The sequence below is a fragment of the Tinamus guttatus genome, unplaced genomic scaffold, assembly GCF_059628265.1.
Source record: "Tinamus guttatus ecotype Peru unplaced genomic scaffold, ASM5962826v1 Tinamus_guttatus_pri_ptg000223l, whole genome shotgun sequence".
In the NCBI taxonomy this organism is placed as follows: domain Eukaryota; kingdom Metazoa; phylum Chordata; class Aves; order Tinamiformes; family Tinamidae; genus Tinamus; species Tinamus guttatus.
Window position 1 is genome coordinate 553535 of NW_028288757.1, and position 24089 is coordinate 577623.

General features: G+C 59.0%; 2 protein-coding genes across 2 annotated transcripts; one reads left to right on the top strand and one right to left on the bottom strand.

The window, feature by feature from the left end:
- The first annotated feature begins 9 nt into the window (after window positions 1-9).
- On the top strand, window positions 10-11683 carry HPS4 (HPS4 biogenesis of lysosomal organelles complex 3 subunit 2). Its single transcript, XM_010225613.2, has 13 exons — window positions 10-17; window positions 146-236; window positions 727-870; window positions 1858-1965; window positions 2420-2536; window positions 2662-2756; window positions 3968-4040; window positions 4749-4782; window positions 5407-5503; window positions 5937-6828; window positions 9210-9342; window positions 9950-10058; window positions 11512-11683. The coding sequence occupies exons 1-13, from the start codon at window positions 10-12 to the stop codon at window positions 11681-11683; spliced, it is 2073 nt and encodes a 690-aa protein (XP_010223915.2).
- A 3257-nt stretch (window positions 11684-14940) lies between these two features.
- On the bottom strand, window positions 14941-18953 carry ASPHD2 (aspartate beta-hydroxylase domain containing 2). The gene is made up of 3 exons (XM_088525049.1): window positions 18119-18953; window positions 16063-16176; window positions 14941-15302 (listed from the first exon to the last, which is right to left on the bottom strand). Exons 1-3 carry the CDS (start codon window positions 18927-18929, stop codon window positions 15193-15195), a joined length of 1035 nt encoding a protein of 344 aa, XP_088381175.1. The 5' UTR covers window positions 18930-18953; the 3' UTR covers window positions 14941-15192.
- Between the last annotated feature and the right edge of the window lie 5136 nt (window positions 18954-24089).

A 24089-nucleotide genomic window follows, 5' to 3' on the forward strand; every position in this document is an offset into this window, starting at 1 on the left:
CTGAGGGAAATGGCTATGTGGGAACAATGCTTTTGTTCTCTTTTAACCTGTATTTTTTGGTATTTCTCTACCTGCAATAATAAAAGAGAAAGAAGTGTAGTGGTTCCCCAACATGAACATTTCTGCCCTTGCTTTGCTTTTATAGGTGGAATTACTTTTTCCTTTACGATGGTTCAAAGGTTAAGGAAGAGGGAGATCCCACAAGTGCTGGTATTTGTTATTTTTATCCTTCTCAGGTAATTCCTGCTTTTATTCTAGCACCTGTATTGCTTGTACTGATAATCCCTTTGATGGTTCCAGGCTGTGCCTGGGATAAACATGTATCCTTAAAAGCTTTAAGCAAAGTCCTGCAGCGAGAAGCAGGTGGAGCGAGGCCCCTTTCCCAGGCTGGACGGGGCTGTGTTGTCCTCCCTCGTGTTTGTGAGCGCTGCTCCCTCGGATCCCTGTCCGTGGAATCACCCAGCAGTGTCCAGCCCGATCCGTGTTGTGAATCCACCCCAGCGGTGACAGGCTGCTCTGGGCTGCTCTGGGCCCTTGTCCTCCTGCAGAATAAACAGTCCGGTTATTTTTTTTCCACACAAATTTCCTGTTCTGCTGCATTTGATTTACGATTGACGTGTTTTTGTAATCATTTTTAAGTGAGTGCAGTAGTGATATTTTTCAAGTCCTTAAAAAAATAAATAAATGAGCGGTTCTCCCGTGCCTTTTCTCCCCGGTGTTCAGCAGACTCTCCCCGAGCAGCAGGAGCTGCTGTGCGGGCAGATCGCAGGAGTGGTGCGCTGCATCACGGAGATTTCCGGAGCTCCTCCCAGGCTCGTTCGGCTGAGAAAGCTCAAGTTTGCAGTCATCGTGGATGGAGACTATCTGTGGGTGAGTGCCAGAGCTCCGGAGGCGGCGGAGGAACTAAAACAATGAGAAATCCCAACTATTTTGTTAAACTAAGAGGGCTTTTTTTTCCAGGGTATGGGCCTGCACACAAGTAGACCTGGGGAGAGCTAGGGTGTGAACTTGCAATGCACAGCTTTTCATTGCAAGGTAACTTGGATTTTGTTTACCACAGTGTACAAGCATGTGTAGTGGCAGTTATTTCAGCTGTTCTGTGAAAAATAGCTTGGTGTCCCTCACTTATGTGTCCACACCAAACATATTTTCTTAAAATGTACTTGGCAATGGCTACAAAATGTTGAGATCTACCTAACTATAAATGTCTCTGTGGGCTCTTGGCAATGACTGGAAACAAGTCCGTGTACCATAGTTTAAAATAAGGACTCAGACTGCAGTTTTGTAGCCTGACTGCTCTTCCCCTCTAACCCTCAGTATCCCCTGCTGCAGACTTTATCAGTGTTAATAAACACGTAGCCCGTAAAGACCAGTGCGCAGCATAGTCTTGCCAAAAAGCCCAAACCATCCCCTGGAAACTAGACCTGTTCTGTGCTGTTTGGGCTTGCTTAGTTCTCAGGAGCAGAAGGCTCTTGAACTTCTGTTTCTTCCTGGCAACTCAAAAGCTAAATGAGGCATCCTGGCCTCTGTAGATAGCAGATTAATTTGAATACTTACTTTCAGGAAAATGCTTTTAGCTTCTAGAGCACTAAGCTAGGTCTCTAACATCTGTGATGGGAAGGGAGTGTATCTAAAACTCTGGATTTCCACTATCATTTATTTTTCCTGTTTGTGACAAAGCTCCTCCATGGATATTTTTGAATTTGCTTTTTTGTTATGTTTGTGAATATGGGTGACATTTGCCTGCCATAGAACTGTTTGTTTGTCTTTTAATATCAATTTGAAAGAATTGTTCTCACCTGCTGGCCCTGAGTTGTGCCTGTAAACGTTCTTCATTCCTGGTTTTCTGTATTGAAGGTTCTGGGCTGTGCTGTTGAGCTCCCCGATATCAGCTGTAGGCGGTTTCTGGAGCAGCTCATCAGCCTCTTCAGGTTTTACAATGGACCCGTGTGCCACGCTTACATGGTAAGGAAGGATCCACACTGTGATGCTTCAGGCCAGGAAGAGCTCTTGTCACCACCCGTGTTGGCCAGGCTTTGTCCAGGAACACGTGTGCTGGCTTGTTGCCTTGTGCTCTGTCTTTCTACTCACAAGGGTCAGAGCAAACTCACATTTCAAAAACTGGGACCAGGCCCATCCTCCTGTTACACTGAGGCACTGCAGTCATTTGCTGTCTCCCTTCTGTGCTGCTGTTCTCAATCTCAGGTGATGAAGTTCTCCTGGTCCACCCTTCAGCTGGCAAGTCCCATAACACAGAAGTTTCTGAGATGTTCAGTCTGAAGACGTTCTGTGTCCTCTTTCTCCTTATCCTCATACGAGTTTCCACTTACAATTAATGTCCCAGATTGATTGTGTCTAATCATCCTGAATGCATTAGGGACTGTGGTGTGACAGCCATATGGATTTTTCTTGTCCCCAGGCATTTTCTCAGGAAGAGCTGAGCAAGCAGTGGGACAAGTATATCGAACATATCCAAAAAAACACTAATGACCTCCACAAGGTTTTCAATTCTCTTTGGAATCTGGACAAAACCAAGGTAAAAGCCTGTCCTCTGTTGCATCTAACTCTAGGCTTGCCACAGGGCTAGTGTTCTTGCTTTTATTTGTTGCTTGGAGCATTTCCAAGGACTCTCTGGCTTAACTTCTGTTTCTCCCTACCCAGGTGGATCCCCTGCTCTTACTGAAAGCCGCTCTCATCTTACAGACCTGCCAGCGCTCCCCCCATGTCTTGGCAGGCTGCATTCTCTACAAAGGCCTGTAAGTGACCAGGCATTGCCCGGAGGGTCACAGAGGGCTGTGATCCCAGAGAGGGAGCAGAGCAGGGGCACTTGCTGTGCAGGCAGGGCTGTTCACAACTGGTGGGAACACTGATGAGTCAGGCAGTGCAGACAGACCCTGTCTGCTGGTGTATTCCAAAGAGGGTGGATGTTATCTCTGTTCATCAGCAGGAGAAACTGAAGCATGAAGAAATGTAAGATTTAGGTTTTAGTAGGTATTCTGCTATCTTTGGCGTTCAGTAGGACAAGAAGACCTATCTACTTAGGCCCTTTAGATGGAGGTAACCAAGAAAATTAAGTTTAGAGTACACATGAGCAAGTTATTCAGGCACTAACTTTGTTTCTCTTGAAAGGTTGAAGGGTGCTCAGCAGAAATGCTGGCTCCTGAGCTTCCAGTGTGCCAGTGTTTACATCAGTAGTAACATAACTAAGAATGCAGGGACCCGATCCTGGCAGATTCTAGTGCTTTAGACACCTTTCACATTTTACTTTAGACTCCCCAGAGTTGGGATCATCCTTGGCTTGTGAAATACAACCCAGGCACGTTTTGGTGTTGCCAGGTGCTTCTGCCCTTTTTAGGGAATGGAAGTCTCTGAGCTGCAGAGCTTTCCAAATGCTGGGAAGTACAAAGTGCTGCTGCAAAAGCTCTCTGCAAATCAGGATAAAACGTGTGAACATTACTCTTTTCTCCTCCTTGTGTTTTCTTTTCTGTCTTGCAAATTCAGTGCCTGTGGTTGTGTGTGTGTATGTGTGTATTTTTTTACTGACATGTTGGCCAGGACGGCTATCTATGCTGACAGAAGTGATGTAGAAGAGTGAGCCAGGATTTCCCACAAGAAATGTTGACTTTATTCAACACAAAGATTGATCCTAGGCAGCTGAAGACGCTGCAGATGTGGCATTGCACCACAGCAAGGAGGGCCTTCAAGAAAGGCGAGAAATGGGAGATTCTGAGAATTTCTTGGCAATAGCACTCCTGAGAGCCTTTCAGGGAATCTACAGAATATGGAGCTCAGCAGGATGTAAACGAAAAGACCCAAGAACTCCTTTGCATCTCCTTTGCTCAGGGTGCTTGGAGCTGTGCAGTTGGAGCAGCCCTGCTGCCCGGGCCTGTCCTGAGTGATGATAGTCTACAGCTGAGCTTAAAAAAATGATACTGTGCTCATGAATTGCTTTATTTTACTCTTTCAGGATTGTGAGTACCCAGCTGCCACCTCCTCTTACTGCCCAAGTTCTCCTCCAGGGCAGTGAATCCTCAGGCGAGGTATGGTGCTAAGCAAATTCACTGCACACAGATGCACACTGTGCGAGGGGCTGTTCACACATACAGCGTTTGCAGGCAGTTGCCAAGAACAAATATTGTTGCTGACACTAGAAGTTTTTATGAGCTCAGATTGAGTAAGGTTTCAAGACTTCTGCGCTAGGGATTTGCTCTTTTTTCCTCAGTCCTTCAACTACTGAATTCAGAAATTCTCTGTTTGATTATGTTCTTACTCAGATTTGCATGTTTAGTAGTAAATGTTTGTAAAAAAACATCTAAAAGTGACAGAGTGGATCAGTTCTCATTTCCATTAAAAGTCTTAAAATATATATATATATATATATGTGATTTGAGATCTTCTACCCCCCCCCAAAAAAAAAGCTGTTAAGATATAGGCATAAAAGTCTTGACACTGTCTGAGAGGAGAACGGTCTAAGCTTGTGTACCCTGAGTTGGCAGTCATGGCAGTTTGTGATATTTGTCCTTGAGTTGAGCTGTACTGGGAGAAGTCCCCTCGAGTGTGAGGGCTGCATGGAGAACAAGTCATCACACAACTCACTAAACCCACCACAGCATCTGCTCTTTGCTCTGGTGTCCCTGTGGTCCCTGGGAGAGCTCCTGTTGTTCCCTGTGCGGATAACGGGGGGAGACGTCGGGATAGCGGGAAGTGTTGGCTCGTGCTGCAAAGCTGATTCTTGGCTTTTCTTCCAGAGCGAGCCTGGAGGTGAGGAGCAGCAGAAGCCTGGTGAGCATCCAGCTGCAGAGCACTCACTGCCAGGAGCACAGCAGCAAGCACGGGCAGCTCTGGGGCTGAGTTCACTCTGCAGGGAGAGCATGAGCTGGTTTTCTGGGGCTGGTGTCAAATCTCTTGCTGAATGTGAAAATATATTTTTGAGGGCATTGCTGCCTCTGGCCAGAGAGTGCCAGGGGGTGTTGTGGTAGCCACAGCTAGTTCCTTCGAGCAAAGGGGTGTGTTCTTTGGGGCTTAATCATGAGTTTGCAGGTTATCAGTACACCTATTTTAACTCCAGTTCCCTGTGTGTTTCCTTGGCCACTGATGGCACCAAGAGGATGGGTGACTGGTGCTTTGACTCCAGATCTTCACTTGACATGTTTTAGCATCACTTTATAGGTATGCTGACAGGATGGTCAGCAAAAAACAAGCAAACAGACAGACAAAATTCTAAGGAAAAGTTGTTAAGTGGATGGAAAAATGCTGTCTAGTCAGATTTTGCTAGTTCCCAGAATGACCCAGGGTGCAGAATGAGAGTGTCTTCATTCAGGCGCCTTTGCACTGATGAAATTTGGCTTTTGTTTGTTATGCAGGGCCATGTTAATTTAATTCCTCCAACCTCCATTGCTCTTCCAGATTCTCCATTGCCGCCGGGAGTTCGTATCATTCCGGTTTTCCTAACAGAAGATGAAGTCTCAGTGCTCCGAGACTTTCCAGTAGAGTGGATGACTAGGTAGGAAATGAACTTGAGACGTGAAGAAGCAAGTGATCTAACATGTAGCAGTGTGTCCTCAATAGCTGTTGTTAATTGCTTACTCTAACACTAATTCACACTCTATTGCCTGGCTGTTAAGGCTGCCTGAGGCCTTTTAGGATGGACAAAATTGGTGGTATCTACTGTTGTGAAGCAGCCTAAAGCAAAACTGTGTCTCAAGACCAACTGAGATGTTCTGTTGTTGCTCAGTTCATTGTGCTCGGTTTAAAACCCTTGTGCGTTGTGAATAAGGGAGCAGTGTTGCAGGGGGTCCATGCATGAGGCTCAGGTTTTTCACGGGGTCAGAACTCAGCCCATTCTTTGTTGAGATAGTTGTGCATTGTAGCAGTGCTATTAGTGACTCCAAAGAGGAGCTAATCAGTAGTCTAATCAACTTTTCATCTCCTTCTAGGTCATCCGTGTCCCCAGCAAATCCTAAAGGAGGAAAGGACACTCTCTCCTCGCAGGTAGCCTCAGAAGCATCAGGGGTTCCCGAGTACCAAGACCTGAATAGTGCCTCTGTTCCGGGGTCCCCCGAGCAGGCTTCGAGCGCAGATGCGGCGCTGGCGGGCGGCCTTGCAAACACACATGCTGTGAAGGACTTCCCCGAGCCTGAAGCCAGCACCAAGAATTCCCCAAGTGCAGAACAGAGCCAAAGCCCAGAGCTGAGCAGAGGAGCATCCTTCTCATCAGAGACACACCTGGAAGAGCTGCCAAGCGCTTCCAAACTCCAGACTGCTGAGTATGCTCAGACTGCGGGTCCATCCCTGGAAGGCTTTTTCTTTCCAAACCCGTATGTCCAGGAGAGTCAGAGCACGGGGGAATCCCTTGTGGACTTTGCTATTAAAGAGCACAGTTTCCAAAGATGTCCTGCAGCCAGTGGCAGCCCGTCTATTTGCTCTCCTGTTCAAGAACCAAGCAGGAGGAAGTCAAGTGAACAAGACCAGCAAGAGACTGTCAGGCAAAATAGTATCCCTGGAAAGAGCAGCAGTGAAACTGGTGGTAACGTCTGGGGTTTGAATCATCCAGATTCTGTGCAAGCAGAGCACGAAAGCAGGATTCCGATGCCTGCCGCAGACGTCCAGGAGAGCCTGCCCAGGGACACAGCAGAGAGCTCGGGCGGCAGCGGGAAGCAGGACCCGGCTCCTCGGGTGGATGTCCCGGGAGCTCAGGGCAGCGGCGCCTCGGGCAGACAGAGCAAACCAGTCAGCATGAGCTTGTATGTTCACTGCATTAAGGGGCTGGTGCTCTCGCTGCTGGCTGAGGAGCAGCTCAGAGGGGACCGGAGCTCCATTGAAGATGTGGTAAGCAGGAACATCTTCCAAACCTGCAGATATTTCTCTGCTGCTTGTCTTGTGGCAGTGGTGTGCAACAGGGCTTAGGAGTGAGAAGTGAGCGTCGAAGCTTCCTTCCCATCCCTTTGCTTTGTGGTGTGAAAGGCAGGGCCATTTGGCTTAGGGGTAGCCTAAGACAAAAGATATCCTGGAAGTTGTTAGGAAACGTTAGGCAACAAGCCTCAGAGGTGAGAGCGTTATTGCAGATAACTCCCACAGCCTGTCTGTTAGTGCCAGTACTAAGCAGCACTCTCGAGCAGAACGTGTTGATGTGACCCTGAGACAGCCCCACAGGTTGCCACAGGCCTGTGTTGTATTGGGGATTTGCAGGGAAACCCTGTCAGTTTTACAGCGGCGTTCAGAAAACAAGGTTTGTTGTGTGTTGCTTAACCTCCGCGTTGTGTGTCGCAGCTTCTCACTCCGGAGGCATCGGTGAGATGTGTGTCTGGCAGCAAGCTGCCAAGTGTTTCCTTCCCAAACGCCTGTCTGGCTCTGTGAATCCCTATCCTGCCGCTCCTCGGCGGTGCTCCCCAGGGAAGCGTGTTAGGAACCAAGGTGCAGGGATGGGCCAGGACAAGGCAGGAGGGCTGCGGCTGCCGCTCGGTTTGCGCAGGCAGCGGCTGCCGCGCGGGGAGGCCGCCCGCCCCAGCCTCCCCTGCGGAGCCGCCGCCGCCGCTGCCTCAACCGCAGCTGAGTCAAAGCTGCAGAGGCCTCTCTGATGTGCCAGTTGCCATAGGAACAACCTCATTTCTTTAACCGTCAGGCTGGAAGGTGCAGGGAGGCTCCAGCTAATGCTGCCTCCCCGCATTAGCGAGGTTGCAGCTTTTCCCTCTGAGCTGGTGGTGCTGGTGTCCCCGTGCGCAGGGGGTGGCACTCGTGCCGTGCCGCTGCAGGGACAACCCCAGTTTGTGTGCCCGAGGGGGCCCCCGTGCCCCTTCTGCCCGTGTTAAATCAGCCGGTGACACTGGCACCATCTCAAGCGTCCCCTCTGGTGGGGAAGGAGAAGAAAGAACGTGCGTGGGTGGCAGTTGGCATTCCTGAGAGCTAAGGGTCATTTTTATTTTACACAGAAGCTCAGCTCCTCTCTTTTGGACAGAGCGGCCCTGGGGATGCCCGTCTTGGTTCAGCGTGGCTCCCTGCTCGCCGCAGGCACACGCTGCCCGGCCTTTCCTCCCGTTAAATCCGGGACTAAACCGTCTCGAGGCAGGGTGGGCCCATCCTGGCTCAGTTTGCCATTCAGAGCGTTAAGCCTTGAGATTCGCTGCATAACACTGGTACACTCTATTTCTGTTGTTAGAACAAAAATACAATCAAATTTCCTATTTATATTGCCCCAGTTTTCAAAAATCCTGTTCAATTCAGGCTTACATTTTTCCAAGCGTGCTGTCTTCGCTCGCACACAGCATTGCTTTTGATCTCGTTTTAGCAAACCTTCCTCGTACACAGTGTTGGCTGTGGCCCTGCCTCTGTTCCCGCGTGCTCTCTGTCCCCCAGGATGGCTGTTCGTGCTCTCCCGGGCGGCTGTTTGTGCTCTCCCGGACGGCTGTTGTTTGTGCTCTCCCGGGCGGCTGTTCGTGCTCTCCCGGACGGCTGTTGTTCGTGCTCTCCCGGACGGCTGTTCATGCTCTCCCGGACGGCTGTTCGTGCTCTCCCGGACGGCTGTTTGTGCTCTCCCGGACGGCTGTTGTTTGTGCTCTCCTGGCAGCAGCGGGCTGTGAGCTCCCAGGTGCTGCCGCTGGCGTCATGGTGCGTTTGCGGCAGGGCCTCAGCTTGTCTGTTCTTTTGTTTCTCTTTAGATTAAAAATGACCCTCAGCTCTCAGGGATGTCCAAGCTCAGTTATAAATGATGTTGGTCGAATGCTTTGAGGCCCCTAAATGACACCAAAGAAGGGTAAAATATGCTGCTTGCGCTGCTAAGAACAGCAAGAAGTACAGCTCGTCCCCCGGGAAAGCGGTTTCTAACACGGACTCTCACTGCAGAGCAGAAGGGCTTCCAGGCTCGCCCCGTGCCTGTCTTCAGGTCTTATCCCCTCATTACACTGCACAGGAAGAAAATCTGCTCTGTGGGCAGCAAGGTCGAGGGTAGGGGAGGTGATGCCGGTGTGCTGAGTTGAGGCTTGATCCTCTCCGGGGCTCGGGAAGGAGCGTGGACAGGCCGGGATTACGGAGCTAAGCTGCCTATTCCGTGGCCGGGCCAGCTGTCCTCAAAACTTTTCAGGCTGTATTACACTTTTCCGAACCCCCCTTACACTGACCCGTGCTTCTAGCCCAGCTCTCAGCCCTGAGAGCCCTCTGCAATTCCTTCTGGGAAGTATCTGCTCTGACGCTTGTCTTTTTTCCCCTGTTTGCAGTACCATAGCAGTCTGGCTTCTCTAAATGGCCTTGAGGTTCATCTAAGGGAAACTCTGCCCAAAGACTCCTCTTCTTCTGCCAAGACAACGTACAGTTTCACTCACTATGACTCCATTCAGAATGTGCTCACAGGTAAGTCTTCACCTCGCAGAAGAGCAGTCTTTTCAGAAGAGGGAATGGTCTGAGAACAGGGTTTGTTGTAACCTTCTCTCTTGATTCACACACTGTTTCTGAAACATTGCCTGTAAGTTAGTATAACTTATCCTTATGGAGTGGCCTGGGTAAAGGCCCTGCTGAGAAAGATTTGTCCTGTGTGAGTCCGTAATCTGCTCCAGACTGCTGATCACAGCTGTAGTTTGGACCGGAGCCAGAGGCTCTTTGGAGATGGAGTCTGGGCAGCTGCTGCTTCCATGGACACGTGTGTCCTGGGGCTCTGCTGCCGTGGCCCAACGCAGGGCGGCAGCGCTCCAGACCCCAGTGATTCCAGGCTACCCTGGGCCTCCCTTGTCACCCCGCTGGTCTGTGCACCGTGGGGAAGAGGACACCAGGCTTTTTGTTTGCACGTGGCTGAGCAAAATCCCAAATGTCATCCATGTCCCACTGCGGCTTAGGTACCGCCCGGGCTCTGTTTTCCTGCAGTTCCTGGACAGCCACAGCCTCGAACTTTCCCTCGACAACAAAAGAGGGCAGCTGTTTTGCAGAGGGCTTCTAACACCTCCTCTTTATTCCTGTTCTGCAGCCAACCTGCCTCCCACACCCGGCCCCATGGATCGACACTTCCTGAGAGCTGCTATGCTGATCCACTCGGACTTCAGCCGCTTTCCAGATGTTTCGGAAATGTTAATTAGGTAAAACCCTTTCATAACAACCCCCCTCTTCCAGGCACAGGAGTGTGCTGTACCCCACTGCACAGGCCGGGGGGAACCCCTTTCCTGAGGCTGGGGGGTCTGGCGTGTGCTGTCACCACGTGGCTGTCCTTGCCAAAGGCCGCTCATGTCCCGTGCTCCCTCGTGTTGCCCTGTGGAGATGGGCAGCGGGTGTTTGTCCTGCAGGCTCATCAGGGTGGCACCCACACCAGTGAGTGGAAGACGCAGCTCGGTTGTGCCAAGGGCTTGGATTAAGATATAATGTTAGAGCATTGCCAGTTCCTGGCACCATAAGGTTCTAAGATACAGTTTTAAATATAGCTGTTCCTAATAAATTTGTGTCTCGGCTGGGAGCCAAAGGCGCCCAGAATTGGCAACCTAGATTTTGTTTTCTTGCACGGCGTGTTGGGTTGGAAACACGCTGTAATGTGCATGGCAAACTCAATTGTACCGCGCCAAGCGAGATGGTCTTATCGCAGCCGGAGCCCTTGCACGCCCAGAGCTGAGGCTGGGCTGGTGCTGCTGCTGCCACCCGCTCTGCTGCGAGGCCTCCCACCGCCCGCGTGCTCCAGGCTCTGCTTGTTTGCCCACTGTGCGCTGAGATAAGGGCGACTCTGGAATTAATGTGTTTCACTTCGCTAACACTGCTTGCCAAGGGAGTGTGAATCATGCACTTCAATGCTGGAGAGCTCCTGGTTTAGTGTTAGATTCACTGGCTCTTTAAATTCAGGACTGGGTAAGCTGACATATTCTGTGTTGCCCCAAAAAAAGCAGCTTCGTGTGGGAATCAAACTGAGTAACAAGATGACTAAAACCGCTTTATTTTATGAAGAGTTGTCACAGAGGGTTGTTGGCAAACATATCAGTTCCTGCTTTCCTCTGTCAAGGAGAAATGCAGGGTCCTCCGCTTTGTTCCCTCCCCCTCTGCCCAGAGTGGTGATTTTTAGTAAGTGACTTCAGGCGTTTTGGTTACGGGATCTCACCCGTGTCTTGGGTTCGTTATCCATGAGGCTAAATAAGCTCGGCCCGTCCTGCTGCACGGCGCCGTGCCGGGCCTGGCTCGTGGGCAGAGCCGTGGGCGCCTTCCCTGCGGGAACGGGGGGCCGGTGCCTCCGAGGCTGCGGCGGTGCCGGGGCCCGGCCGCACACGGGGTGGTCACGCCGCGGAGCGGGTTGAGGAGGGTCATGGTTTCCCTCTTAGGATGCCAGGACTCCTGAGAAAAAGGGTCTGGGTCCCTTCTGGGAGCCCCTTCTGGCAGGGGGTTGCCCATTTCGGCTCTGTGTGTCTTTGCTCTGCCGAGGTAGTCCTGGAAGTCCCTCAAGCTCGTTGGGATGGCAGTGCCCAGCCCTGGGTCAGTGTGTGCTGTGAGTAGAAGGGGATCTTGCACAAAGGGATTTCTTGCTGCTGACTGTTCCTTTCTTTGCCGTCCTGCTAGGAACGCCTCCACCGCCGTGTACGCCTGCCGTAATCCCGTCCAGGAGACCTACTTCCAGCAGCTGGGCGCCCCGCTCCGCAACTCCGGCGTTCCCAACCCTCACGACAGCGCGTTCAGCTTACCCAGCAAGGCCAAGCAGAAGCTGCTGAAGCACGGGCTGAACCTGCTCTGAACTGCACTGAGGCCTGTGCTAAACGTTAGTGCATCTCTAGTAAGCAGAACCAGAGCTAGTTATCCCGTTGGAGGCTTTAGGCTCTCTGCCGAGTCCATGGGGTCTCCGCTCTGCCTTGCTTGGTGAGGGGACCCCCTCGCTGCCCTGTGCCTGCAGCACGGTTTGTGCTAGTGCAGAGTGGCTGTTAGCACTCACCAAAGAGCGAGGAGAGAAAGCAGCTGTGCTGGGACACTGGTTTGTACTCGCTGTGTGTCCCCGTTCAAGCTGCTCTGCCCTCACAGGCAGAGCCTCCTGCCTTAACCTGAAGGAAGCCCCTTTCCTTGCTCTAAGCCACCCCGCATGCTGGGGCACTGGGCAGTGTTTGCGTTCAGGGATGTCAGGCAGACACCAGTGCCTTCGCTTGCCCTGGCCTGACTCGGGCTTCATTTACACCTCTTAATCTACAGCAATGATCCCCTGCCACAGCCTAATTCCTTACCTTGAATTAACAGACTAACTGGAACAGAACAAGTGCTGCAGAACTAATCATCCTCTCTAGTAGCTCTCAATAGTTCTCTACTGTAGCTGAATCCGAGAGGTCCCTGTCCCTCTGTGCCTGCTCAGAGACTGTGTGGAGCCCTCCGGCCAGGGGCAGGAGGGTGCTGCTGCCAGGGGGGCCGGCACGGCATGGCCCTGCATCCCGCCCGCTCTTGGCCTCCTGCTCCCCCTGCTCACAGGGGTACTGGGCTGCTGAGGACCCTGTTTCACCTCCTTGCGCTCTCGCCGCTCTGTTTGTCTGTGCCGTGTTGGCAGAAAAGGCAGCCGGGGGCTCCCAAAGCCGATGGGATGAGAGAGGCTCCCCAGCTGCTCCGTGGCCGCTGTCTCTGTGTCCAGGGAGCGCGTCCCCTTTCCGCAGCGCGCCGTGGGGCGCTGAGGGCGGCTCAGGGGGGCTCATTTGCCATCTGGCAGCTCCGCGTGCCCCACAGGGGCTGCAGGTGCAAGCGCAGCCAGCGCCGCAGCTGCAGGATGCAGCGGAGTCCCCGGGACTCGCGTGTGCGAGGGCAGAGTCCCGCGTGCTGCTGCTGCCCTCAGCCGCGCTCCCTGCTGTGGGAGGTCGACCCACGCGCTGCTCCTCGGCTCCCCGGAGGGTTCCACGGGTTGGAGCACGCTGGAAGGAGCCCGTTCGCCGGGATTCCTGGGGGAGCTGCGGGCGGACGCGCTGCACGGGGCCGCTCTCCTCGGGCACGGGCAGCCCCGGTGCACGGGGTGTCCCGGGAGCAGCTCCAGGCTGCCCTGCTCTCCCAGGGGGGATCCCGCCGGCTCCTCCCTGCCTGTTGTGGGAAGCGGTCGTCTGCTCTACGAGGGAAAACCAAGAAGTTGAAAGAAAAGCCTGGAAGGGACAGGAGGGAGTTTTGGCACCGCAGCACAGCACAAAATAGATCATTTTGCCTGCTGTCTTCAGAAATCTCCTGCTGCAATCTGCTCTGCCGTCTGTCAGAGCGGAACTGCTGGGATGGCTTCGTTTTATTTTACTTCTTGAGCTACATCTGGTCACCAAGACCAGCTTCGGTGCTCCGAGTGTTGAGAATTGTTTTGCAGTAGCACAGCCAAGTGCTCCAGGCCCTCCACTTAATGGCTGTGCTTTGCAGAAAGGATGTTTAGATGCTGCTCCTGCTCGTGCCCAGGGAGGGGACGGGCGGCCGCGCTGGCCGCGCAGGAGGAGGCTGCCTGGGGCCGTCGTGCTGGGCGATTCCTCACGCTCCCAAACAGGCCCTGTGTTCTGGTGGGGCTGGGCACTGCTTTCAGGCAGCTGCTTTCAACAAGTCCTGGCCAATAGTGCATCCCCGATCACGAGCTCCAGAGCTCCCTGGGTGTCACTGCAGGGACCTGCACGCGTTTCCCAAAGCCAGTTTTGGGAAGAACGTCCTGTGGGCCCGGTAATGTGCTAACAAGCAGGCCCTTGTGCCAGGGTTATCGGGGATAGTCCCTGCTGCCCTGGGCACGGGCAGCGTTTCTGAAACCTGTAACTCGTGGCAAGTGGTGGGACTCGCAGCAAAGCACACGGACTAGAGGAACGTGATAAACACGGGCAGAATGAAAGCTGATATTCCCAACGGACTGCTGGGGAGGTCCCGGACAGAGAGGCTAAAAGCGGTCGGGACAGAAGGGGACGGAAGCGCCAAGGCCCAGATGTTTTGGAGCAATTGCCTGGCACGTCCCTCTGCTCGCCCTGCGCCGTGCTGGACAAGGGACGTGGAGCAGGGACCTCAGCAGCGTGGGGCGAGCGTGGCCCTGGGCAGGACAGGCCACATCCTTGGGCTCTGCTTCGTGCCCGGGTAGTTAAACATGCAGGCAGAGCCCACTCGGTTTTCAGCACAACTCTTTATTGGTAATCTTTGCTTATCCACTGTATGAATGTAACCAAACTGTAAGACAGTTAACAAGCCAGCCTGCCTCCCCAGATCCCGTAGTCAATGTGTAGAAATCATGCACTTCAGATATTCTGTAACAAGACAGGTGTAAAAAATATTTCAGATGTATTTGAAATCTCTGCCTTATCTTGCAATCTGATCACTGAAAAATCTGTATAGAAATCTGACGGGAAGGGCGGCGCGGGGCCGGGGGACGCGCGCCGGGGTGGCCCGTTGCAAAGCGGCCCCGCAGCCCCGGGGACGCCCGGTGGGAGCTGCTGCTCTGTGCTGTGAATGTCCCCGCCAACGAGCCCTCCCGTGCAGCGAGGGCCCAGGAGCTGCCCCTCTCCGAACGCCCGCTCCGCTGCGGGAAAGGAGAGGACCGGGAAGCAGAGGGACGCGCGGCCTCCTCCCTTCAACGTCCTCGTGTGCAGGCAAACCAAAGCCGCGCGCTGCGTTTCCAAACAGGCCTCCTGCCTCCGCAGGGGCTTCCCAGCCGCCAGGGGTGGAGATGGAAGGTTGCAGGTAAAGCGAGGGGGTTTGGGCGGATCGGAGAGGCCTTTGGTGAGGGTGCGGAGCAGGGCGCTCCCCGCTGCCCTGCTCCCGCTCCCGGCCGCAGGGAGAACGCGGGAAGCGGCATTTCGGGGTCTGGGATGGTTTGTGCAGGCAGAAGGGCCAGGGCTGGCGCGTGCGGGACGTCCCGGCAGCCCCGCGCATGCTGCAGAGGAGCAGCCCCGGCCCTGGGCACTGCGCTCGGAGCGCGGCCTCGCCGCGCTGCTCGCCTGCGCTGCGGTTTCTGCCCGTGCTGTTCGCTTGATGTCCACGAGAAATTTTACATTATTACATTCAAACATACGCCCTTGGATGGGTTAGTCTAAGTCTGAACACTGCAAAACACGGTAGCAACAAAACATGTACTGCAGTAGTACTGCATCTAACCACAGAGTGAAAATAATGCACCGTCATGGTGAGAGGAATCCCTGAAGCGGAGGATGGACAGAGAGAGATGGGGACTTGATACAACTGGAAGTTTCCATTTACAAGGGCGCAAGGGCCCGAGGCTGCCCGTGTGCGAGAGCTCTGCGTGCGGCGGGAGCCGGCGCGGCAGCGGCGCCGCGCTCATCGTCCCGGAGCAAAGATGAAATCGAGGGCCTGGCGCTCGGCCGCTGCCACGTTGGGGTGCCACAGATCCACCATGAAGACCACGCGGGGACCCTCCTCCGGGGGACCTGCGTGGGACACGACGAGCGCGGTGAGCCCCGGGACGGGAGCGCAGGTACGTGTGCTGGTGACGGGTGGCCGCGGGGGACGCGGGGCCACGCGGGACGTGGAGCCGCGCTGCTGGCGCGCACCCCACGGAGCGGGTCCCTCCTGCAGACCCATGCGCCCCGGCCCCGCGCTGCCTTTTGCAGCGCGTCCCCGAGGGTCCCCGGGCGGCTGCGCGGCGCCCCTGGGCTCATTGTCGGAGGGCAGCTCTCCCTGCAGCCCTGCATGGACAATGCAGCGGCTCCCCTGCAGCCCTCGTGGGCAATGCAGCAGCTCCGCTGCGTGCCGCGGCCTCCCCATCCGCACGCCTTCCCCAGATCCATGGCAGAGCCTACGTGGGAGCAGCAGCTTTTGTTCTCCCGCTCTCTTCCCGCGTTCCCGTGAGTAGAGCAGCTCCGCTGGGTGCTTTTATGGCAGCGGCAGCTAATGCCGGCTAATCCAGGCGCAGCAAAGCGCCGAGCTGCCCCTTCGCCCTGCAGCGCTGCACGCTGGGCCAGGAGCTGCCCCTGCCCGAGGTGGCCACGGGGACGTGGGGTGGCCCAAGCGGTAGGGAACGGGGTCCTCGTGGGAGCTGCGACCCCGCGCAGGGGGTGGCAGCGGGGAGCACTAGTGCTGCGGGGTGCCCGCCGCGCAGGAGCCGCCTTCCCCGCGCGCCGCAGCCCGCGCCGAGCCGAGGGCGCCGCGCTCCGACCCGCGGGACCGCGCGGAGCCGCCCGGACCCACCTTCGTGGAACGCCGTGTGCAGGAAGGAGTCGTCGAAGAGCAGGCAGCGGCCCTCGGCCCAGCACTGCGGCTCGCCGCCCACCACCAGCTCGCAGTTGCTGGGGGTCTTCAGACCTTGGGGAGCAGAGAGAGGGGCGCGAGGGGGTGAGGCGGTGCCAGGGGGGCCCCCTCCCAGCGCCCCAGCCCGGCCTCGCTGCCGACCTGCAGAGCCAGGGGCTGCTGCCGGGCACGAACCGGGGCGCAGAACCACGGGGCTGCCCTGCGAGCCGAGCCCGGAGCCGGAGCCCTGTGGCCAGCACGAGGACGGCGCCTTCCTGGTGCATTTTTCTGGCTCCAGGGCCAGGGGCGGAGGCAGCCGCGCTCTTATCTCTCCCCAGCGCTGCTGCAATCACGCTGCAAGGCTGCATTAGCAGGAAAACGCTGCACTGGCCCTAGAGAAATGTGCTCAATCCCTGGCTCTGCCACAAGCTCCCTGCTTGACCTTGCATCGCTCGCGTCGCCTGCCTTGTCACTTGGTCACCCACCCGGGACGCCGCACGTGCCCTGCCTGCCCCGCACCGCGCGCTCGGTCAGACTGCAGCAGCCTTGCAGGAGACGCTGCGGAGGGGGACTCCACCAGCAAGGAAACAGGGCCCTGCCAAGCCAGGCCAGGGGCAAGGGCGGATCCCAGCACCCTGCGCATCAGGAATGTCACCCACGGAGGACATCCAAGGCTGACGGAGAGCCCAGCTGCCCGGGGGATGCCCAGGTGGCTGAGGAGGGGTCGAGGCTCCCGTGCCAACGCTGGAGACACGACTGGGAGCAGCTTCCAAAGCGCTGCCCCAACCCCGCGAGCGCTGCAGGGGCTCCCGACTGCCCAGCAGAGCCGGGTGCCTCATGAGCTGCTCAGGTTAGAATTATAGAATCATAGAACCATAGAATCGTTCTGCCCACATGTGCCCTGAGACCTGCAGAACCCGAGCCCTGCAGGAGCCTCCCGGCCAGGGGAGCCCGGAGGAGGCAGCTCGCAGTGCCCAGCGGGTCCTCGCAGAGCCTGTGCCCTGTGGATGCCATCCTGGCCCTCGGAGATGCTCCATGCGGCGCCTGCGCTGACAGCAGGTGCCCGCAGCAAGGTCCCTGCTGGCCTGTCCAGGTGGGACCGGCTGTCACCTGCGTGCAGCTGCATCCTGCGGACACCAGCACCAAGCGGAGGGTGCGCTGAGCCCACGCACGGCCCTTGGCGTGTCCTGACACAGCACAGTGTCCTGGCAGGACGCGGAGCACGCAGCAGGGACACGAGAGGATGAGGGGCCGATCTGCACCGTGAGCGCCCTGTGCCGCGCGCTGCAGGCCGGGGAGCACCCTCTTCCCACGGCACCGCTGCGGGGAGGTCTCGGTCCAAGGCAGCCCCCATGCGCTGCGCTCCGGGGAGACGCGCTCTGCCCCTCGCACCCGCGCAAACCTCCCCGAATCGCTCCGCACGGACCCGCCGGCAGCTCCCCGGGCCGGGCAGCTCCCCGGGCAGGGGAGCTGCATCCATTCGGAAGCCCGCGAGTCGCTAATAATCAAATGGCAAGTCGAGGCGGGGTGTGTTTACCCGAGCGCAGTTGGCTGAACACTTGCTCGGTGTTTGCCAGCAGGGCCCGTGCGGTTCCTCCCCCGGCGCGAGCCGCGCTGCTTGCAGCGCCGCAGACTCGCGGCCATCTGTGCCGCGTGGGCACGGCCGGGCGGGCGCAGCGGCGGCTCCTGTGGAGGGGATGTCCCGGGAGCGACCGGGACACTTGGCACGGAGGTGGCACGAGGCCCCTCCGGGGCAGCGCTGCTCCCTGCTCCGTGTCACTAGCAAAGCACCTCAGCGCCCAGGTGAGCGGGACGAAGGCGCTGGGGGCACCTCAGAGCTGCAGCAGCGTCCCCGGCAGACCCCATCCCAGCACGGGCTGGCTGCAGAGACGGGGGGTTGTTCAGCGACTCTGCAGCAAAAGCAGCCGCGTCGCAGCCCCAGGACGAGCCGCTGGCACCGGGAAAGGGATCGCAGTGCCAGCAAGAACCCCCCGCGGCGCTGGGACCGGGCGCTTACCTAGGTGGCAGCGGATGCGGATGTTGGTGGGGCCGTAGTGCTCCGCGATGACGGTGCCGGGGCTCAGCATGGAGATGCAAGCGTTCCCAAAGACGTTGTTGCCAATGCAGGTGCGAAGGCTGCCGAGCAAGCGGTACGTCCGTGGGCATTTCCTGCAGTTCCTGGGCACGCACATGCCCTGGTTCACCAGGTAAAAGGTAAACCACTCGCCGCTGGGCGTGCTGTTCATTTTCCATCCTTGCGGGAGGCTGCAGTTTGAGAAAGCCTTGTAGAGGGTCTCAAACTCGCACAGGATGGTCTGGAAGTTGCGCTCCAGTAACTCCACGTCGTGCTTTTGAGCGTCCCGCGAGAAGTAGGGCACGGTGGGCAGGTCCGGCAGGAAGAAGACCTCGGGCTTCTGGATGGAGGGGCGGCTGCTCAGGTAGCGGCCCTGCTCGCGGATGCCCTTGTGGATGCGGCCCATGCCGGACCAGGAGTAGCGCTTGGCGTATTCCTGCAGGTTGTGGTAGAGCTTCTGGTTGAGGCCGTCGCTGTGCGCGCAGCGCACGCACTCGGGCGCCTGGCAGTACGCGTAGCCGTTCTGCAGCCCGTTGGCCTCGGCGCCCTGCATGAGCGCGTTGACGGCGGCGCCGTAGGCGCGCGGCTGCTCGCGGCCCACGTGGTAGCAGTACCAGACGAAGAGCAGCAGCAGGCAGGCGACGGCGGCCAGCGCCGTGGCGTCGCAGTCCCGGATCGACTGGATGCCGCTGGCGATGAGATCCCGCAGCCCGTCCAGGGAGCAGCTCCACTCCGTCAGCCACTCCAGGGACATGGTGGTGCGGCGGCGGCGGGCGGCGCGCGCGGGGGCCCGGCGCTCGTGGCTCTCAGGGGCACCCGCAGCATGCAGGGCCCGCGGCGCAGGGCTGCACGATGTGCCCAGGGGCCCCGTGGCCCCCGGCCCGCCCCGGCGATGCCCCGGGGCTGCTCATCCTGCGTCTGTGGGGGACAAAGGCAGAGGCGTGAGGGAGCGGGGACGGGACGGGCACCCCTGCGCCGCCAGCACCGTCCCGAGCAGAGCCAGGGCGCTGGCACCACATCCTGGGCAATATCCCGTGCAACGCGGGAGGCTGTGGGGCAGCCCGGCCCAGCGCACGCTCTCTGGTGCCTGTCGAGTAAACGGTGCCCGATCATTCCCGGAGCTAATCCCAATATTCCTGTGCCCCTGCAGAGGGGGAGGCTGGAGTGGCCACGGAGCAGAAGACTCTATGCAGGAGGGGCACAGGGAAGGATGCCCAGGGAAGGGGGCAGCTGCTCCATCATCTCTGTGCACTGGCTCGGAGCCACCGCAGGGGGATCCACTAGAGAAGGCGTCCACCCCCCTGCCCCCGGGCTCCTCATAAGGGCCCATTTCCTATCGATTGCAGTGGCGAGGTGCCCGAGCCGCCCGCGTGCCTGGGCAGAGCTGGGCACCGGCACGGGAGCCCCGGGAAGGAGCTCCAGCTGATAACAGGCAGCAGCATCAGTGCAAACTAGCGGGATCGCTCCGGGCCGGCGCTAAAGTTGTGCAGGATGTGGGAGCGAGCGGCAGCGCCAGGCAGCAGCTGCGTTACATAATGAAGCCCGAACGCCTCGATGCAGCACAAAGTTCTGGTGCTGCCTCTGAGCAGCGGCGCTCGCCGAACCGGGGGCTGCGGCCAGTGCGGCGGCCTCCCCGCGCGGCCCTCGCGCCCGCTCGCGTGCCCGGGCTCTCCTTGTGCCGGCAGGAGCGGCGCAAGGAACCTCCCCGGATAACCGAGCGCCGGGGTGAGGCACGAGGCGGCTGTTACTACAGCGCTGGAGCGCGGCCAGGCACGAGGGGCTCCCGCGCGGCCCGCGGCGGCTGTCACCGCGGCCGGGATGGTGGCACCCAGCGTGGCGGTGTCACCTGCTGCAGTGCTGTCGCCAGCGTGGCGGTGTCACTTGGCATGGTGGTGTCACCCCGCGTGGCAGCGTAACCCAGGATGATGGTGTCACCAGCGTGGCGGTGCCACCCAGCATGGTGGCAGCATGGTGGTGCCACCCGGTGCGGCGGTGTCACCTGGTGCGGCGGTGTCACCTGGTGCGGTGGTGTCACCCGGCAGGGCAGTGTCACCGGCGCGGTGCTGCCTGTCGCGGGGCCGATGCCGAGCCCCGCCTGACCCCGCCGGGCAGCACCGAGCTCCGATCCGCGCGGCCCCCGCCCCGGGACTCCTTCTCGTCCGCCGCCATCGCCCCACCGAGCCGAGCCGAGCCGAGCCGGGCCGAGCCGGGCCTGGCTCCCCCCCCGCCGCCGCGGTACCGACCTGCGCCCGGGCCGCTCCGCTCCGCTCCGCGCCGCTCGCCGCGGACCACAACTCCCAGCAGCCCGAGCAGGAGGGGCCGCCGCCGCCCCCGCCGCCGCAGCCCGAGCCCGAACCGGAGCCCGAACCGGAGCCGGAGCCGGGCCGGCCGCCTGCGGGCCCGGGCGAGGCGCCGCCGCCCCGCCCTCCGCTGCGGGCCCGGACCGCCCCCGCCGCCGCCCCTCGCCGCGGCCTCGGGGCGGCGCGCTGCGCCCGGGCGGGGGGGCGCTCGGCAGCGCTGCGGCTCCCGCCGGGCAGGGACGTTTGCTCGGGAATTCCGGTATCCCGGGAGGCAGGGAACGCTGGTTGGGGGTGCTGCGCCCGGCGGTGCTGAGCCCGGGGGTGCCGGTCCCGGCAGTGCCGGTCCCGAGGGTGCTGGTCCCGGGGGTCCCACACGGCAGCCCTTGGGGGCCGGAGGCGCTGCCCACCGGGATATGAGCACCCAAAGGTGCTGTGCAAGGTTCAGGCACTTAGGGATGCTTTGCCAAGGACGTGGGGGTGCTTGGGATGCAGCCCCAGGATGCGGGAGATGCCGGCCCCGGGCAGGCAGGGATGCAGCAGCTGGCATGCGGACACCTGCGGAATGCAGGTCCGAGGGCTGCGGGGGCTCTTGGTGGGGACAGAAAGGCAGGAGCCCCTGTGCTCACAGGCACCTCCTGCCCTTCTGGCTTGGAGGGCCCCTGCACAGGTAAATCAGGGCCTGTCCGCTGGCACGTTGTCCGGTCCCCTGCCGCTGCTGGAGGTGTCCCCTGCTCCAGCCAGGGGAAGATCAGGACGGAGGATCCCGGGAAGGGAGCAGAGGGGGGATGTTCAGCTGCCATCAGAGCATCACGAAGCCTCTTTGGGGAAACCCGTCACCCCACGAATCCCGTGGCCTGTGGGGAGCTGGTGGCAGAGCTGCCCAGGCCACGCTGCAGACCCGGCCATGGGGACGGTGCATGGGCTGCCTGTCCTGGGGGCTGGACAAACATCCCTGCCCGAGCGCTCCTGGATGCGCCGCACGTGTGAGCAGATGCAGGGCAGGCTGCACCAACTCCAAACATCCACGGCAGCCCCGATACCCGTGCTCTTCAGAAGGAGCCCGATGCTCCACACACAGACCCACGGGACCGCATGGAGCAGCCGCTGGCGCCAGGGTTTGCTGTGAGCCGCAGGGACAAGCGTGGGCGCTGCAGAGGCACCAGCTGCCACCAGCCCGTTTCTCCAGCGGGCAGGGCGCTCCTCTCTGGCTTGTCTGGCCCTCCCAAGGGCCCAGCACTGCTGTCTCCCCATATGGTCCCTTTCTAAATGGCTCCTGGATGCTGCCAGGCTTCGGCATGGTGGAAGAGGGGAAACCAGTGCTGCAGGTTGGCTGTAGAGCCGCTAGGATCTTGATCAGTTTGGGCGGCCCTTAACACCTCTTAAGGGCTGACAGAGAAGTAGTTTGTCTCGAGCCTTCCTGCTCCCTGTGTGCTTGCTGGTTCCCGGCCCATTCCCCCACTGGCACAGGCTGATGCCACCAGACCCAGGGGCCTGGCAGTGCCCGTGCACAGGTCCAGAGCCCCCTTCACCAGCCGGACCCATTGCCCTCGGTCTGTGCCCATGCTTGGTGCCGGGTGCCCAACGCGTTGCGCTCTGCCTGCCCCAGGCTCTGCGTGCTGGCTCCAGAGCAGCTTGTCCCAGCTGCTGCAGCCCTCAGCTCGCTCCCTGGTGCCTGCAGAGCTCGGCGCCCACCGCAAGGCTGCAGGACCATCCCACGCCGGGATGGCCTGGAGCAGCCCCGGGACGCGCTGGGCACGGTGCCGCCCTGGCAGGATCCCTGCTGCGCTCCGCAGGAATCCTCCCGAGGGGCTTCGCTTGCGTCTCGGCATTCGCCAGCCCCTGCGCTGTGTCCCGGGCTCTGGGGAGCCCTGGCCCTGCCGCCGTGCCGGGCACGGCGCGTCCATCGGCTACGTGACCACGCGACGGCTCCCGCGGGCAGCGGGCACCGAGCGCCGTCACCGCTGCGCCCGGCAGAGCCGCGCGCGCCTCCGAGTGGGAGCTGCGGATTGGCTCCTGCTCTGCGTCACCAAGGAGAAAAGGGAGCATTGAGGGTTTTTTTTTTTTTTCCCCCTTCATTTCTATTCTCTCGTAATCTCTGTCCAAAAATAACGTGAGCTCCCTCCCCAGGGAAGCTGCGCTCGAGCCTTGGCTCCCTCGCCCTGTGCATTAGCCTGACAGCTGCTAAATGAGGCGCTTATCTCATGTCACATCATAACCGTTTACCCAAGCGCGGCTGCAGAGCCCGCGACGCCTTCGCTGCTCTGGGGGGTGCCTGGATGCACCGGAGCTCCCAGGGTCCCTCAACAAGGTGGCAGCTTCGTGGGGACGGGCCCGTCCCCCAGCACGGTCCCGGTGGGGGACTGGGCGTCACTGTCCCTCCAGCCCCGGTGCTGGGCAGGTCCCTGGAGCGGTGCCTTGGTTCCTCGCGGAAAGGCGGGTCCGGGAGCAAAGTCCCGCAGCAGCAGCTCAACTCCTGCAGGCTCCTGGCGAGCAGTGTGGGGCGCGTGCACATCCCTGCGTGGGGATGCGCTATGGGGGTGCTGCATGGGGATCTGCATGGAGACCCTGCACAGGGACCCTGCATGAGGACCCTGTGCGAGGACCTTGCATGGGGACCTGCACAGGAGCCTTGTGTGGGGATGCTGCCTGGGGACCCTCCATGGGACCCCTCCATGGGGACCCTGCACAGGGAGCCTCCATGGGGACCCTGCGTGGGGTCCCTGTGGGGCTGGGCAGCCGCAGGGCCGCCTCGCAGCAGGGTTTGCTGCCCCGCTGTGGATCAGTCCTGAATAACCAGCGCCACGAGCGGCTGCTCCGGCTGCCGGGGAGCCGGGAAAGCCGCAGGGTCCATCCCGGCAGCGCTGCCTCTGCAGCGGGTGCTGCGGGCCCCGCCGGCCCCGAGCCTGGTGCATGCGCTGCAGGCCGGGCTGCCGCGGTTCCAAGGCTGGGAACGTCTTCCAGCAACCAGAGATACAGAGCGGTTCGCACTGAGCTTGCACCGAATGCTAGAGCTTCCCATGGAAGTACTTCATCATGTTCAAAAATATTTAATCCCAGCAATTTTCACATTGTTCTTATAAAAACAGACATGTATGAAGGGATGAAGGGAAATGAAATGCTTAGTACATTTTTGGCACACTTTTTTTCTGTTTTTTTTTTTTTTCTTTTTTCTTTAACCTTTACAAATTACAAACACACATTCGTTGTTTTTAAAGGAAAAAAAGAACTAAGTCTTGACCGTACACTGCAGAGATGCACTAACCATCCCTAAACTAAACTGGGCGCAGGACGTCGTGGTGCCAGGTGGCCTTTGCGAGCCGAGGGCGCAGGGAGCCGCGGGCTGTGGCCGCCTCGGCTTTGGGGCCCGTTTCTCCCGGTGCTGCTGCCCTGTGGCTGCTTCTCCTGCAGCCTTTGCCCGGACCAAGCAGAGCTGCAGGACTTTGCTCCTGCACCCCGGACTGCCGTGAGGCTGCAGGGGATGCGGCTGCGGAACAGCGGGCGCCGGGATGGGCCGAGGGCTGCAGGATGCACCAGCCAGAGGCTGTGGGATGCGCCGGGGCGCGCGCGGGTGCCGGCGCTGCGGAGCATCCGCATGCAGGGATGCGCAGGGGGTC

Bases quoted from the DNA above. Each gene is read 5' to 3' on its own strand.
- HPS4 (XM_010225613.2), top strand. The intron at 2,757-3,967 runs GTAAGTGACCAG...TTACTCTTTCAG, and splicing joins TGCATTCTCTACAAAGGCCT to GATTGTGAGTACCCAGCTGC. The intron at 5,504-5,936 runs GTAGGAAATGAA...ATCTCCTTCTAG, and splicing joins CCAGTAGAGTGGATGACTAG to GTCATCCGTGTCCCCAGCAA.
- ASPHD2 (XM_088525049.1), bottom strand. From the start codon at position 18,929: ATGTCCCTGGAGTGGCTGACGGAGTGGAGCTGCTCCCTGGACGGGCTG. The intron at 16,177-18,118 runs GTAAGCGCCCGG...CTGCTCCCCAAG, and splicing joins CCGCATCCGCTGCCACCTAG to GTCTGAAGACCCCCAGCAAC. The intron at 15,303-16,062 runs GTGGGTCCGGGC...TGTCCCACGCAG, and splicing joins GCACACGGCGTTCCACGAAG to GTCCCCCGGAGGAGGGTCCC.